This window comes from Gopherus flavomarginatus, chromosome 1 (assembly GCF_025201925.1).
Source record: "Gopherus flavomarginatus isolate rGopFla2 chromosome 1, rGopFla2.mat.asm, whole genome shotgun sequence".
NCBI classification, from domain to species: Eukaryota; Metazoa; Chordata; order Testudines; family Testudinidae; genus Gopherus; species Gopherus flavomarginatus.
The window spans coordinates 173927239-173944541 of NC_066617.1; the positions used below are offsets into that span (position 1 = coordinate 173927239).

The 17303-nt window shown below is 38.8% G+C and overlaps 1 protein-coding gene across 4 annotated transcripts in view; it reads left to right on the forward strand.

Annotated features, from left to right (window-relative positions):
* ZNF654 (zinc finger protein 654) overlaps positions 1-5561 on the forward strand; it is a 61629-nt gene extending 56068 nt beyond the window's left edge. For all 4 annotated transcript variants that reach the window (XM_050957058.1, XM_050957070.1, XM_050957069.1 and 1 more), the window contains exon 9: positions 191-5561. In XM_050957058.1, coding sequence (XP_050813015.1) covers positions 191-198 — 8 coding nt within the window. In that variant the 3' untranslated portion in view covers positions 199-5561. The remainder of the gene's footprint in view (positions 1-190) is intronic.
* Positions 5562-17303: the final 11742 nt, after the last annotated feature.

The following is a 17303-nucleotide window of genomic DNA, read 5'->3' on the forward strand; positions in this document are numbered from 1 at the left end:
AATGAGTTGAAAATCAGCAGACAGCTTTGAGAGCGCATTCAGACAAGACAGAGTTGGTTAGTTTAGTCTATGCATTTTCTACTTGCATGTTCAGAACTAGGCATGTTGACAAACTGAAGCAAAATTCCAATTTAAAGCACTATTTGCATGGGAACAAAATGAAATCTAACAAACTTAATCTGTTTCACAGGTGCCTGATTAAATGTTGTGGGAAGATGATTCAACTGAGGAGTGGTGTGAGAAAACACTACATGAAGAAGCATCAGTTTGCTGTTTCCCAGATGGCCTTAATCATAAAGCAGACTCAAATTACTAAAGAAAAATGTGACCTTGATAAAAGACAAAGCACATTTTCTAGCTAGAACTCAGAGGACTAGTAGGAGCTGTGCAGGTTTTGAGTCCCGAAAGGTTGCTACAAACTCCCCAAAGTACCAGTTATCCAGAAAGCCCATGAATTCCCAGTGTATGATCAAAGAACAGCAGCAGAGTGTGTCTGACATAAGCTCTTAAGAAAAATAAAACACTCAGCTGAGCAGGCAGAGAAGAGGAGTGGCTGTTGCCTTAGAGAAAGAAACACCACTGTAACCTGTGCCACTGGATTAAAAAGATGTAATAAGAGAAACCCTTCCTATCCCTGCAAGTTGAAAGGGACTTGCTCCACATTATTAAGAAGATTTAATTTACAGAGACGTTACATTTATGTTCATGGTATGGATAAAAATCTGATGGAGGAAATGGACATTTTTTTCAAACTTTGTGTCTTTAACAAAAAATCATGGAGGTCATTTAATAAACTTGCGTTCAGAATCCAAAATGAAGAGTGTAGAGAAGTCTAAAATGGACAGTGTGTACCAATAGCCAAAAAGTTAAAGTACAGAATATACAATGAAAATTGTATCAACAGTCTGATATTAGATATGTCTGCTGTACAAGACACAATTCAGATGCACTTAAAAGCCCACTTAAAGTATAGGACAAAACTACACATACTGATTTTATGGAAATGTTAAATAAAAAGTCCCTTACAGACACTGAGGCTATGTCTTCACTACCGGCCATATCGGTGGGTAGCAATAGATTTCTCGGGCATCGATATATCACATCTCATCTAGACTTGATATATCGATCCCCGAACAAGCTCCTGTCGACTCCGGAACTCCACCAATGCGAACAGCGGTAGCGGAGTCGATGGGGAGCCGTGGACGTCGATCCCGTGCCGTGAGGACGGTAGATAACTCGATCTAAGATACTCTCACTTCAGCTACGCTATTCACATAGCTGAAGTTGCGTACTTTAGATTGGTTTCGCCCCCTAGTGTAGACCAGCCCTGAGATATTTAACACAAGTAATGTGTACAGCAGCTGCTGGGGCTAACATGTACAGATTGAGGCTAAAAAATAAATGTATGCACGGAGTGAAGAAAGGTGAATTTGAGCTGGAGTATAATGCTAAAATATCCAAATATAAAGATCCTTCAGTTCTTAGTATGACTGATAGGAAAGCATCTCTGTTCAATTCTGTCCATGAAAAATGTGAATTAAATGAAGATAGAACAACAGAAGACAAAGCAAAGAATGTCAGTTATTAGCAAAAATAGATCAGGAAGAAACTCAGCATCCTGCAGTGATGCAGCACTGAGTTTTGATTTACCAAGTAATGCTCTATCATGTAAAGGAGGAATGGGAAAATGTTAACAGGTCAACCTTAAAACACAGTACAGCCAGCAGTAGCAGTCTCTCTGAAAAAGGTGGTTGTCCTTATCAGAAACGAATGCAAAAGCTCAGCAATGTAAAGCAAAGTTTGGCCAGCAAAAGATTGCTGGTAAAAGTGACATCCAGAATTAGTCTGTAAGGATGGAAAGTTTCAATGTCGCCTCTATGTAACAGGCATAAAGACATACACAACAAAAAGGCATTCCTGAGTTTTACTCATGAGGGTATTGTGCATCAAAAATTAAATTCTGTGCCAAAAAATTAAGAATTCCACACACAATGTTAAAATTCTGCAAATTTTATTTGTGAAATAAATGTGGAGGCTCCAGCATGGCATTGGAGAGCACAGGAAATGGTAGATCACTGTGAAGCTCCCCTTCCACCCCACGCTACGGACTCGGCAATGAGGCTGCACCCATCCCTAACACAGTGCAAGGACAGGACTTGCCCTAGAAATAGCCCAGAGTCCTGCCCCTCCATGCCAGGTGCACCAGGTGTGGGCAGGCAGACTTGGCAAGGCAGGATCCAAGTGTGGAGGGGCTTAGTGTGGGGGAATCCAGGTTTGGGTTGAGAGATTTCTCTGTGGGGCGATTTGAGTGCGGGCAGCTCAGTGGGGGATCTGGGTGTGGGAGAGACCTGGATGCAGAGGGGCTTCTTGGAGGGGGGGGGGGTTTGGCAACGGTAATGGGTTTCTGCAGAGGGAGTCCAGGTGAAGGTGGTTGGGGTTCAGTGCGGGGGGAATCTCAGTGGGGGCTCTTGGTGTGGCTTAACGGGGGATCCAGATGCTGGGGGACTGGAGCTCAGTGGGGTAGGGATCCACGAGCAGCTGCTTGGGGCTTGGTAGGGTGAGATTTCAGGTGTTGGTGTTTCGTCGAGGTTGTCCAGGTGCAGAGGGAGTGGGTTTTGGGTGAGTAGGTGGGGGGTGAGGCTCAGCAGGAGGGTCTGAGAGGGTCTGGATGCAAGGGAGTGGTGTGGATTGGGGAGCAGCAGCTCCCTGTACAGTTAACCCTCCCCCCTGCAGCTGAGGAGCGATGGGTGCCGGAAGCGTGAAGGAGTGAATTTTCAGAGCTTTCTACAGCCCGGGGAGAAATTGGAGTGGGTCTGACACAGCCCCAGATGCTATGCAGAGGAAGAGGAAGTCCCATCCTCCCCAGCCCAGCTGGGACTAGCAGCTAAACCCGGCACAGGGTAGGTGTCATCAGCTGGGTTTTCCCCAGTCCTGGCTCTGGCCCTCCAGTGATTTACTTTCTGCTAGCTTCCCTGGGCACCCGAAACATATTGCTAGGCAGGGTCTCATGATTGCTCTTGTAGCTTCCCTGTCAGAAAATCATTTTTTCTGTAGGGAAGCAAAAAAATCTGCAGGGGACATAAATTCTGCGCATGCACAGAGGCGCAGAATTCCCCCAGGAGTAGAGTTTTCATCAACAGAGAATGTTGCAAGTGCTCAGATTTTCAACTACAATGAAAAATTACCCACTAACAATACTACCTTGTTTTGTAGATCATACAAACTACATTTATTTCGGACCCTGCTTGGTGCTGTAGGCTAGATGCTTGGGTACGTTCAGAGGCAGCAGGTGTGGTTGATAACAGTGGCATGAGTCAAATTTTCACAGTTATCTAGGACAACACAGAAGGGCTTTCTCAGCTCAATTAGTTTGCTCATTGAATGATTCATCACAACGTGTGTACAGTATAGTAAGGCAGTCAGTTTGCTTACTCAACAGATTATGTAAGAATTGATACCGGTTAAAAATATGGATACAGGATCTGTTCATTGTAGCAACAACTGACATTTGCAAACAGAGAAAGGTTTCATTGTAAAGTAGGCTGTTAACTATTTCCGGCACTTAAAACACTATAGTTGAAAAATGACTCTGCTAGTAATCCTCTGTAAAATCAAATAGATGTTCATGTAACTTCTCCCTCCTCTTCCCCTCGCTTAGGGAAAAAAAGAATGCTAACTCAGATTCTTACTACTTCAGTCCTAGAAAATGCTTCTCTAACTTGGATTTGGCCAAAAGTAAAAGGGTATAAAATTATGATCACAGCTATGTGCGCATTACATTAATACCAATGTCTGGGGCGCTTCTAGAAAGATCTGCATGACATTTGAGGCACCAAAGAACACATTTTCTGCTTTATATTTACAAGATAAAGTACATCGTGTGTAAAATTTATTAGCTTTTTAAATAAATGAAACTAAGGGAGCAAGTCAGTCAAATGCATTTCCATACTTCCACTTATCTACTGTGAAATTTTTACCCAACTAACTTTTAAGAGCCTGGTTATCTTCTTCAGAATATTCCCAGGCTCCCCTTTGTTTTTTACCTTCAGTTTTAGTCTAGTTAAATTGCTTAAATCTGGAAAAAATAAAGGTTATTTTAGAGTCTTACGTTATAAAAACTTGAAAACTGGTCAGTAGATATGAAAAAAAAACGTATTAAATCTTTAAGTGTACTTAATCTTTGATGCTTTTTTGTTGGTACTAAAGTGCCACGTGTTGCTTCAAAAACATGATTGGGATTTGTATTTTCTTGATTTAAAGTGTAGCTTTTGGGCATCTATGTACATGCATAAAACTGTGACCATAATTTTTCTACCTGTTGAACTCATTTTTTGTTTAAAGATGCTTGTGTTGCTCACAACCGTCTGTTTATATCAGGTGTTCAGTATATATAATTTTGAAAAATCTAGATTTTATTTCACTTAGGTGAACACTTAAAGTAAGTGGCAGGTAACATTTTGAAGTACAGATTTTAGTTCAAGACATGTAGTTGTCCCTTCTGTAAAATGTTACCTGTTGGCATACTCAGTTGAAGTATTAAGTAACTATAATTTGAAAATAAAATATATTTCTAATGTGTGGGATATTATACATGGTTTATAGGATTCAGAGACATTTAAGACACCATCCTAAATTGAGTTGGCAATTTTTAGAGTTTAAAAAAGTTCCAAATCTAGGATTTGTTTTTTTCCAAGACTAAGTGTCAGATTGTGTAACTTAAAATACACTTACTCCAACATTGATATATGGTTTTGATCCAGCAAAGAATATGTGTAAATTTAAGCATGCAAATAGTCCCATTGAAGTTAATGGCAGTATTGATGTGCTTAGTTTATTCATGCACCAAAGTGCTTTGCTGGATCAAGGTCTGTGTGCTTTTTGTGCAGATTATCATATTTTAATCATCTTCCTCCAAGTGGACTTAACTTGGTTTGACTTGGTGGTTGGTTTTCTAGAGCTCATCTGTTACTACTTGAACCCACTCCATTATAAAGATCATGTAAATTCTAATTTTCAAAAGTTGCTGCTTGATAGGCACCCTCCACAAATTGTGCTAAGTAGGTTGAAAATGGTCATATCCGTGGGGAAAGGTTACTGGTACTTGGGTTATTTAGCCATATTCATTAAAAAAAACAAACTATAAATTGTATAGTTTGGATAATTTATAACATTAAATTTGTGATTTTAATATCACAGTGAAGGTTCAGCTGTACTCATTTACTTTTCTTGTTTAACATCAGTGGTATGGATGGAAGACTTAAAGGGGTAGTAGTGTTGTTTTTTTAATTTATTTGGTACTGTATAACACCTTTCTGACTAAATGCAGTGTATGCATTTTGGGACTCTGTTAATTTGTAAAAGCTATTAAAGGTTCAGCAAGAAAGGAAATCAGTGCTTCCTTGTTGAATGTTAAATTATTTTACTTTTCATTTATATAAGAGTACAAATTAAAACTGAGCCATCAAACTGCAATAAATCAACAGTAGTGTTTCATTTTAAAAACCTTTTTGTACTGTACATAGATTTGTTCAATAAAACATTGTCTTTGTTGTTAATATAAAGTGAGTTTGATCTTTTTGGGAATGTGCCTGATAAAATTATTTGACCACAGTATCTATCATTACTTGGCACACAGTATGATACTATATAGTATAACATCCATACAAAACTAAATCACTCATCAGTCTGTCTGTGGCAGTGGTTCTCAAAGTGTGGGTGGGGACCCCAAAGTGTGTTGTGACCCCCTTTGAATGGGGTTGCCAGGGCTGGCTTAGACTTGCTAGGGCCTGGTGCTGAAGCCTGAGCCCCACTGCCCAGGGCCAAAACCACTGCCTGAAGGCTTCAGTCCTGGGTGGCCGGGCTCAGGTTGCAGGCCCCCTGCCTGGGGATGAAGCCCTTGAGCTTCAGCTTTGCCCCCTCTCTTCCTCCCCCAGCCCCCACCAGAGCGGTGAAGCTCAGGCTTTGGTCCTCCTCCTGGGATCACAAAGTAATTTTTGTTGTCAGAAGGGGGTCGCAGTGCAATGAAGTTTGAGAACCCCCTGGTCTATGGGATGGTGCCTATATCAGCATAGCTTTGTGTCTCAAGGGTGCAAAAAATCTACACCACTGAGAGGTAATTATGCTAACCTAACCCTCAGTGTAGACTTGCTAAATCAATGGGAGAATTCTTTTGTCAACCTCACTTCAGTCTCTTGGGGAGGCAGATGAACTACAGCAATGGGAGAACCCTTCCCCACCCAATAGTGAGTGTCTACATTGAAGCATTTATATGTGTAAACACACAGATGTAGATTAGAATGTATTGTGCAAGTACAAACAAAACTTGTGACATAGAAGTGAAAAGTGATAAGGAGAATGTGTTGGGGCTTTTTGTTTGGTTTTTACAAATAGTATACCCCTAAGATTACCTGTGTGGTAATATCCTGCCTGAGTGCATAGACTTGAATCAAAAGGGTTGTTAAAAGAACTTAACAGGAAAGACAAAATAATGACATGGATAAAAATCCTTGAGGGAAAACATGGGGATAGGGTTTTATTGGAGAGTGCCAGTTATCTAGTTCCATCCAGAATAGAATGGTTAACTTCTCCCATGGCTAAGCCTAGGATCAAAGGATCCAAAACCTTGAAGATTCCTTTGGGAAGTGTATGTGTTGTGGGTGGGGCAGGACTTGGCTGCTCAGTGAGAGTTGACAAGCATGCAGAGCGTCACACACAAGCATGCATCTTCCAGTTAGATATGGATGTAGCTAGTCTAGATAAAACATATCAAAATTTACAATGAAAGATTAAGTATTAGGTAAAGGGAATCATACATGTAGACTTTTGCTTTAACCTTGTGCTCTTCATGCTATGTTTAGGTGAAGAAATAATGCTTGGTTTTAAATAAGCTGTTTTTTGTCTTTTTAATCAACCACATTCACAGGATTCTGAAGAAGAAAGCTTACAGGTGTCACTCATTTGGGCCAATCAGATTAACATAGTTGTGAAATGGGGGATAAGGCCAAGATATCCTGTGGTAGGGTTGCATAGTTCCATCTAGAGAGAGGTGCAGGAAGCCAAGTTTGTCATCCAAGGCATGCACTTGAGGAACAAAAACAGACTAAGGTGCAGCTTGCCTAGTAACTGAATACTAAATATGGGAGAATGGGTCAATATAGGGAAACCGGTAGGATAAGTGAATAAAATTTGACTTGTAGGTAGGGAAAGAATTATACACCAGAGAGAATGAATTCTGAGATATGAATAGTTTTGAAACTAAATCAGTTGCAATGAAAGGTTGTTTCAGCAGGTAAGGCGATTATCATAGAATCATAGACTTTAAGGTCAGAAGGGACCATTGTGATCATCTAGTCTGACCTGCACAATGCAGGCCACAGAATCTCACCCACCCAGTCCTGTATCAAAACTGTGTCTGAGCCATTGAAGTCCTCAAATCATGGTTTGAAGACTTCAAGATGCAGAGAATCTTCTGGTAAGTAACCCTTGCCCCACACTGCAGAGGAAGGCGAAACCCTCCCAGGGCCTCAGCCAATCTGCCCTGGAGGAAAATTCCTTCCCGACCTCCAATATGATCAGCTAAACCCTGAGCATGTGGGCAAGACTCACCAGCCAGCACCCAGGAAAGAATTCTCTGTAACTCAGATCCCACCCCATCTAACATCTCATCACAGGCCATTGGGCATATTTACTGCTAATAGTCAAAGATCAATTAATTGCCAAAATTAGGCTATCCCATTATACCATCTCCTCCACAAACTTATTGAAAAGCCATGATCTGTTAACCATTGTGAAAAAAAGCCAGTTTTTAAAGAGCATTTGTAATGTACAGGAAAATAAGCAATTGAGGAATTGGAGGCAAATGGGAAAATCTTTTAGAGTAGATCTTTCTCTTAATGCTGTGAAATAAGAAGGAAGTCAGTATAGATATCCAAGAAAGGGCGGAGGAGATTTACATTCTCCGCACGTGTACAAAGGAAGTTACTCAAACTCATGTCTTTCCAGAATTTGTCTGTAGACCAGAGGAAGGCCTGAATAACCAGTCTCAGAAGAGGGCTACTCAAGTGTTTCATATGGGCTGTGTTCTGGAGACAGACATACCCATGACCTATTCAGATGGCTGCATGGTAGAGTTTGGAGGATTTTACTATAGGGAAAATAACTTGCTTTCCTGGTTCCCTAATTGTGTTTAAATTTTCCCAGGATAAAGGTAGTCTGGCTGATTCTTGTTTATAGAATTTTATTCTAGGTTCTATCCCATTCTTTAAAACAAAGTAGTCCCTTGTAGTGGGAAAATGGGTAAGTATTTAACTAACTTCATCTTACACTGCTACTGACCTATTCATGAGGATGCAAAAGTAGGAAAATGCAACTTGATGCAGGCTTAGAAAACAAAAGCATCTGAAGAACAAACACTAAATTAGTAACACAGGTTAGCAAAATAACTGAAATATTTCCTCTTCTGAAGTTCTAATCTCCAAATTATCTCACCCACTCCTTTGTCTACAAAAATGAAAATGATCTTGTGTGTTTAAATTTAATAAGGGTTGGACATTGTCAAATAACAAACTCGAATTATTTAATCAGATTATTAATCAAAGATTAATTTGCACAATACAGAACACAGAAGATCTACTTTAGCAAGCCCTGTAGATGGTGAAGAGAAGTTAGCATTCCACCAGGTACAAAGGAAGGGAACAAACTAACAGTATTCATTTCCCAAACTAACTTTCCAACCTTCTTTCATTTTATAAGGTCTGAGACAAACTCCTTTTTTGAGGGGAAAAATACTTTCCCATGATTTAATTTTACCATGTGTACTGTTTTTCTAATTGCTTATGGAATTTCTTTTATGGTCCTCCATTTACCTGCTTGAGTAAAAAGGTGAATCTACAATCCAGTTATTACTAACAGCTGTGGCAACGAACAGTTAATGAGTTAAATATCTTTCAAGGGTCATATCCCTTATAAATAACAAGTATTTCTGAATCACCCAGTTTTGTTTATAACCTACTTCTGTAGACACTTCTCATTAGGTTGAGGGGTCTCTTCTGTGCTCCAAGATTATTTTAGTAAAATCAGAACAAAAAAGCTGAGTTAAAAGATTACATTTCATTTTTGAGTTAATCTTCCCTTAGCACATTAGATTCAGTTGAAGGACAAAACTTTAGTTTCAGCAAACATAGGACAATAAATATATAGATGCACCCAATAAAAGGCTTTTGGCTAGCATATAAAAGAATTACAGGAGTTTAACATCAAAAATAATATGAACTAACTCTTGGCCATACAGTCAAATGCAGAGCTTCATCTATCCTTCTCTCCCTATGATGGAATTTGTGTACTGTATTTCCTTGATAACCCCATGTGGCTGGCATAAGTTTGCATGCTAGATTTCCCATTTAACTTAACATCAGCTTACTAGAGCTGTCAGATGTGGCAAAAGAGTACGGGGGGGTTTCTATTTTCATAGATTCAAAGGCCACAAAGGGAGTCTGTGATGATTTAGTTTGATCAATATAACACAGGTTACAGAACTTCTCCTAAATAATTCCTAGAGCAGATCTTTTAGAAAAGCATCCAACCTTGATTTAAAAGTTGCCAGTGATGGAGAATCCACCATGACCTTGGTAAAGTGTTCCAATGGTTAATTATTCTAACTTTTCAAAATGGATGCCTTATTTCCAGTTTGAATTTGTCCAGCCATTGGAGCATGTTACACCTTTCTCTGCTAGACTGAAGAATCCCTTCTCAAATATTGTTTCCCATATAGACAGGCTGTATGGAGATAACCCCAACCTTCACTTTAAGCTAAATAAATTGAGCTGCTTGAGTCTATCACTATAAGGCATGTTTTCTAATCCTTCAAATACTTAAATTCCAGGTTGTAAGGGGGGAAATGTGACATCTGAGTCAAGGAAGGAGGTGAAGGTGGTAGAGTTTTGGATGAGTGGAGCTCTTAACAATTAGTAAAGCATCAAAGATATTGAGAAAGTTATGATAATGATCTGAAAGAGGATGTAGGAGGCTGTGTAGGTAGATAGAAGACCAGGAATGGCTTTGAGAAGATTAGATTTCATGTTGTGAAAAGAGCAAAAGCCAGGTTTGATACAATGAAGGAGGTTACTTTTTGAAAGTGTGTTCTATATTGCCTATTAACACTGATACTTGAAAAATGGGTAATAGAATGTTAGGAGAATCTAGCTGCTTTAAAAATAGGTCCAAACTAAAAATGAACATGAAAAAGGGGTTAAATCTGGAAGTTAAGTTTGGCACAGTAACAAAGTAGTGCATCTTGTTGACTATAATATAGTACATAGTTGCAGATGATATACGATGTTATGACAAATGAAGTATTATAAACAATGTGGATTGATATATGTATGACAAATTTTGTTGGGACACTTCAAATAGAATAACAAAATGGTAAAGAGGAGGTTAATGTAAATCCCAGTATGATTTAAATGTGTTCCCATGTAATACACTAAAATTTTGCACTTACACCATTTATCATAGTCACTGATTGTGCCCACTGTAAAGTATAATGCTTACTCTACCAGGTGACTGTAAAAATGCAATAAACATTTGTTTAGTTTCAGTAACTTCCAGATCAGATTTGCTTAGTTTTCAAATAGAAAGCTGTTTCCAAACTGAAAGGTCTGCACTATAACTGGCATCTGAGTCAAATTGTGCAATCTTATTGATGTCACTGGGGATGTACACATGAAACAGCAGTATTTGTTCCTACATTTGGAACTATATTCATTCTCATGCATTAGTATTATTAAGTACAATGCTAGTCTATATCCGAGTAAGTTTTGCAGTGTCAACAGGAGTAAATGACAAGCTGACCATTTAAGTAGATATGACTGAATAAGAACAGGAATTCTCTGTTTAATAAGAGTGCCATTTGTAGTTAGTCTTCAGAGCATAAGCGCACCTCAAGGTTTCAACACAGCTTCTGCAATACACCCTTGTTTTTACAAGTTAATAATTTTCTTTAGCTTTCACCTTTGGACATGTTGTTTTGCATTCTTGGTCACTAGCCAAAGGCATTTTTAATGTAAAGTTTGAACCGTCTTTATAGTCAATTTTGAGTTTGGGAAGGTGGAGGTAAAAATCCTTTTCGTGCTGTAAAAATGTTAATCAGTTGTGTTAAAAAGGCTACAGCAGAAACAGTGGAGGTTAGTGAATAGGTATTGACATAGTCCTGCTAAGCAATACTGTCATTGCTTGATTTTTTTTTAAATTGGCCTTTTAAATATCAGTAAACACTAGAAAAATCACTTCTGAACATGAGCATGGTGAATGGCCATCTAAGAACTTAAAGAAGCTCTTCCTGCTTTGGTGGGCTCATTAGCTCCTGTGTGAGATTAGACAAGAATGGAAGCTGGAGCAGTATGCATGAGGAAGATGAGTATCTTATGAATGCACTGCCTAACCTTCTCCCCCCAAAAGTGTCTTTATCAGAACAAGAAACTTATGGGTGTGGAAAGACCAGAAATCACTTGATTTTATGGAGTCTTCATTTTTTTTCTGAATTCTACAATATTCAGAATCAGTCTTCATTTTTTAAAGTTAGATGTAAGTGCCCACACCCAGCTGGAAACATTTAAATGTGAACACTGAACATTTATATATATATATGTGCCTAGAGAGAGAGAGAGAGTTTAAAGAAAATTACTGTGCAGAACCATCCCTTAATGCAACCTTAAGACTGTACAATTAATTTTAACTGTACGGAAGTGCAAAAATGAAGGTCTCAACAGCAGTCATCTCATTTGCACATAAGTAATGTTTTCTATTCCTGCTTTTCCAGTTGAATCTGTAGCGTAATTTTTTTTGTTGTGAAATGTATATGATGATACATGTGCTCAAAGTGGATGAGTTAAGGCCGCTTTTATACAGGGGATAGCTCAGTGGTTTGAGCATTGGCCTGCTAAACCCAGGGTTGTGAGTTCAATCCCTGAGGAGACCATTTAGGGAACTGAGGTAAAAAATTGTCTGGGGATTGGCCCTGCTTTGAGCAGGGGGTTAGACTAGATGACCTCCTGAGGTCCCTTCCAACCCTGATATTCTAGGAACCCTTATGTTGCTCTGACAGTGTAAAAGACTCTTAAAGTAGGTATAGATTTAAACAAAAATTGGGCATGGTATATAGAAAATAATTTGTGCAATCATGGAAACGTAGGACTGAAAAGAACATCAGGAAGTCATCTAGTCCAGTCCCCTGCACTGAGGCAGGATCTAGATCATTCCTGATATGTTTGTCCAACCTGTTCTTAAAATCCTCCAATGACAGAGATTCCACAACCTCCATAGGTAAATTGTTCCAGTGCTCAACAACTCTTAGTTTTTCCTGATGTCTGACCTTGTCATAAATATAAATGGAAGGGTAACAACCCTTATGTATGCAGTAACATAAAATCCCTCCTTGCAAGAGGTACAGAATCCCCTTACCTGTAAGGGGTCAATCAGTTCAATTAACCTAATTGGCACCTGACCAGAAGGACCAATGGGAAAAGAAGATACTATCAAATCTGAGGGGTGGAGGAAGTTTTTTTGTGCTCTGAGAGAGAGAGACCAGGGCAGGAAAAAAAAATCTCCTAAAAACAGAACTGAAATGAGCATCTAAGATTACAAAAATTGTAAGTAAAGCAAGGAAATGTGTTAGATTATCTTTTGGTTTAGCTTATGAATTTTGCCTATGCTAAAAGGTAATTTCATTCTTGTTTTGTAGCTGGAAAGCAGAGTCAGAGAGGAATCTTCTGTGTGTTAAATCTTTGTATCTACTCTGTAAAGTTACCTTCCATCCTGATTTTGCAGGTGTAATTCTTTTACTTTTTTTTTAAATAAAATTCTTATAAGAACCTGATTGATTTTCAGTGTCCTAAAACCCAGATATTTGGTCTGTGCTCACATTGTAACCAATTGGTTAGTATACTATTCTCAAGCCTCCCCAGGAAAGGGAGTGAATGGGCTTGGGGGATATTTTGGGGGATAGGGCTCCAAGTGGCCCCTCCCTGAATGTTGTTTAAATCACTTGGTGGTGGCAGCAATACCATCCAAGCACAAGGAAAGGAATTTGTGCCTTGGGGAGAAGTTTTTAACCTAAATTGGTGAAATATAAGCTTAGGGGGTCTTTCATGCGGGTCACCATATCTGTACCTCAGAGTTCTGATTGCAGAGGGAACCCTGACAGACGTAAATCTCCCTTTCTGCAATTTAAGCCCATTACTATTTGTCCTGACCTTTGAGGATAAGGAGAACAATTTATCACCCTCCTTTTTATAACAACCTTTTATGTATCAAGACTGTTACCGTGTCCTCCCTTAGTTTTCTCTTCTCCAGACTCAACAAACCCAATTTTTTTCTTCAATCTTTCCTCGTAGGTCATAGACCTTTAATTATTTTTGTTGCTCTTCTCTGGACTTTCTCTAGTTTGTCCACCTCTTTTCCAAAATGTAGTGTCCAGAACTGGATGCAGTTCTCCAATTATCAGTATTGAATGGAGTGGAAGAATTACTGCTCTTGTCTTGCTTACAACACTCCTGCTGAAACATCCCAGAATGATGTTTCCTCTTTTTGCAACAGAATTACACTGAGTCATTTTGTTTGAGATCCACCAGAACTGCTAGATCCTTTTCTGAACTACTCCTTCCTAGGCAGTCATTTCCCATTTTCTATTTGTGCAGTTGATTGTTCCTTCCTAAGTGGAGTACTTTGCATTTGTCCTCGTTGAATTTCATCCATTTACTTCCGACCATTTCTCCAGTTTGGCCAGATCATTTTGAATTCTAATCCTGTTCCCCAAAGCACCTGCAAACCATCATAGCTCAGTATTATTTACAAACTTTAAAAATGTCCCCTTTCTGTCATTATCCAAATCATTTATGAAGATATTGAACAGAACAGGACTCAGGAAAAATCTCTGTGGAATACTGCTGGATATGCTCTTCCAGCTCAACTGTGAACCATTAATAACTACTGAGTACAGTTTTCCAATCAGTTGTGCAGCCCCTCCCTTATAGTAGGTTTGTCTGTGCTATATTTCCTTAGTTTGCTTATGAGAAAGTCATGTGAGACAATATCAAAAGCCTTACTAATGTATAGATATATCACTTCCACTGCTTCCCCCCTTATCCGTAAGGCTTGGTACCCTGTCAAAGGAGGATATTAGGTTGGTTTGATGTGATCCATGTTGACTATTACTTATCACCTTATCTTCTAGGTGCTTACAAAGTGATTATTTGCTCGGGTATCTTTCCAAGTACTGAAAGTTAAGCTTACTGGTCTACAGTTCCCTGGATTGTCCTTATTCCCCTTTTTATAGATAGCTACTATATTTGCCCTTTTTCAGACCTCTGGGATCTCTCCTATTCTCCACAGTTTCTCAGAGATAATGTCTAATGGCTGCTCAGAGATCTCCTCAGCCAGTGCCTTAAGTGTTCTAGGATGTGTTTTGTCAGGCCCTGCGGACTTGAAGACATCTGACTTGTCTAAATAAAACTTAATGGAAGATTACAAAGTCTTCTGGGTAGGCGATGCCTTTTATTATCACATTATTAATATTTTTAATCTTTATTTAAGATTTAGCATTTCTGTGCATTAGAATTTTCAATTTGATTTCTTCCTGTTGCTTTTAACCTAGAGAGGTTTAAGGTGGCGGATGATTCCCTTGTCTAAACCCAGGACTAAGAGCTAGTCTACATTTAGCATTATGGTGGTACAAACACAATCTGTTTAGAAATGCATGTAATTAAATCAATAGAGCCCTTAGTGTGTATAAAGGTTCTTATCTTTTCATACCTTATTCATGTAAATATAAACACCATTATACTGATATTACTGTGTTCATGTAAGGGAGTTGTACTGCTTTAATTACCTGTTTATAAACTGATAGATTTAGTACAGCTATAGCTATGTCTAGACTACATCTAGGAGTCAGAAGACTTAGGCTTTATTTCTAATAGCTGTCGAGAGACTTCCTGTGTGAACTTTAGCAAGCTACTGAACCCATTTCCTTTTCTGTAAGAAGGTAATAGTACTTGTTGAAAATTTTCAGATGAAACACTTTTCCATTGAGAAATGCTGATTTGACGACGTTGAAATATTTTGCAGGAGCATACTAATTTTGTTTATATTTTTGATGAAAAAGTATCAAGACATTTCAGAGCACTTCAGTAAGGTCACTTTAATATTTCTGAAACTATTTTTTGAAATTTCCAGTTTGTGGGAGATAATTTATAATATAAAAATCTGAACAAAATGCTTTGACATTGTTGAAACAAAATGTTTTCAAATTTCATTTGATAGGAAATTTAACTTTTTGTTCTGATTTTGGATGAAGGGAAATTTTAAAATGTCATTTCCTGTGGAACAGACATCCTGAGTTTGGACTAGCTCTAGTGATGATACTTGTGAAGCACATTGAGACATAGGTGAAATGCCTGTTGTTTTTTCATATTATATCAATTGTCTTCAGTTAAGGCTTGGTACTTAACCCTTTTGCAGCATTCTTCCCTTTAAGAAAAAAAGGTAAGTTAAAATAAAAAATATAGGCAGCACTGAGTTGAGAAATCAAGCACACAAAAGTTAACTGTTAAATCACAATGTTAACTTACCACAGAACAATATTTTGTATTTGTTTTCCTTGTTAAATATCAATCTTAATTTATTCACAGCTAAATTTAGATATGGCTGTAAAAAGATATCTAGAAATATAACACTGAGAATACTGTAGTTATTTTAAAGCCCCCCCCCCCCCCCCCCCACACACACACACCAAAAAAAAATTATGGAAATTCGTGGTCCAAATTCAGCTAACTGTGGTACTTGAGTCAGAATATGTGGGTGTTTAAGACTGCATATTTTAGTGAGTAAATGAGACTCCTCATCAAATCACAGAATGTAGGCTAAGAAATGGTATTTCTCTTTCCATTTATCAGCATAATCCAGAAGTGGTGAGCTTCCAATGTTAATGGGCAATAGGATTGGAAGACCCAAGTATGTCTGAGTGGAAGGGGAGAGGGTGGTAGGTATTTTATCTACTGTAATAATAGGTAATGTTGGACCAACTGGAGCCAAAAATAATGTCATTCAGTATTGATCCTGATAACTAATCTCAGTGCCAGTTCTTTATCTTCATTGTATTTTCAGTATGGTAGTTCAGGGTTTATATGGGAAGCTTAGATCACTTATGGTCATTTGGTGATTGGCTATTGGGGGTAGGTAGATTGATGGCAGATAGGTAGACAATAAAATATTAACATAAGGACAGTCAGTTGTAAATCCTGTCCCCACAGTAGTAGCAGGAGCCCAACAGGAGGCTACCACTGAAGCAAAGAACCAAGATCTGGCTGCAAGGTTTTTCCCTCACCATTTGATAAGAATGGCCATTAGGTTGGATCAATGGTCCATCTAGCCCAGTATCCTGTCTTCCGATAGTGGCCAATGGCAAGTGCTTCAAAGAGAATCAACAGAACAGGGCAATTATCAAATGATCCATCCCATGTCATCCAGTCCCAGCAACATTTAGTTTGATTAGGCTGCAACATGTGGGAACAGCAGAGGTTGGACAAAGCTGGCAAATCCCTGTGCACATCCCAATTACCCAATACAGGAAGACTTTGATTATCCTGATCCCACAGGAAGAGGAAAATAGTTGGCAGACTCCTCAATCTCCAAGTCATTGACCTATCTCCTCATATGGTAGCTATTGGTGAAGACAGCTACTGCTATCCAAAAAGGGGTAGAAAGGGGCTTAGGCCCAGAAGGAAGAGAGCACAGAGAAACAGGTAACTTGACAGGGAGGGAGTGTGGCTTACAGCAGACATCTTGAGTAAGAGGAATGGTTTATGGATGGGTGTGAACAGATCTACCTTACATAGAGAGGGATGTTTATCTGCTGGTATGAACACAGGACTGGGAATCAGGAGTTCGAGTTCGTATTTGGCCTCTGACGGACGCCCTTTGTGGCCTAGGGCCACCCCTTAACCTCTCTCTCAGTTTTGCCTTCAGGCTTCAACAATGCCTACTTCACAAGGCTTTGAAGAGTAGTTAATGTGATTTGAACATGGAGCTATACTGATTATATTATGTTCTTACACAAAGTTTGGCTGTGCAATCTTAATTACTAATTTCCAAGTTACCAACTGCTTGTTGTTTATAATAACTTTATTCAGTACAGTTTGTAGTTGAAATTCTCAGCTCTACATCAGCGCAACTTCTACTGAGAATGTCTTAGTTTTTTAAAGAAGGTAATTAAAAACATTTATGGAAACTGCATAGACTGACTTCTCAAAGTA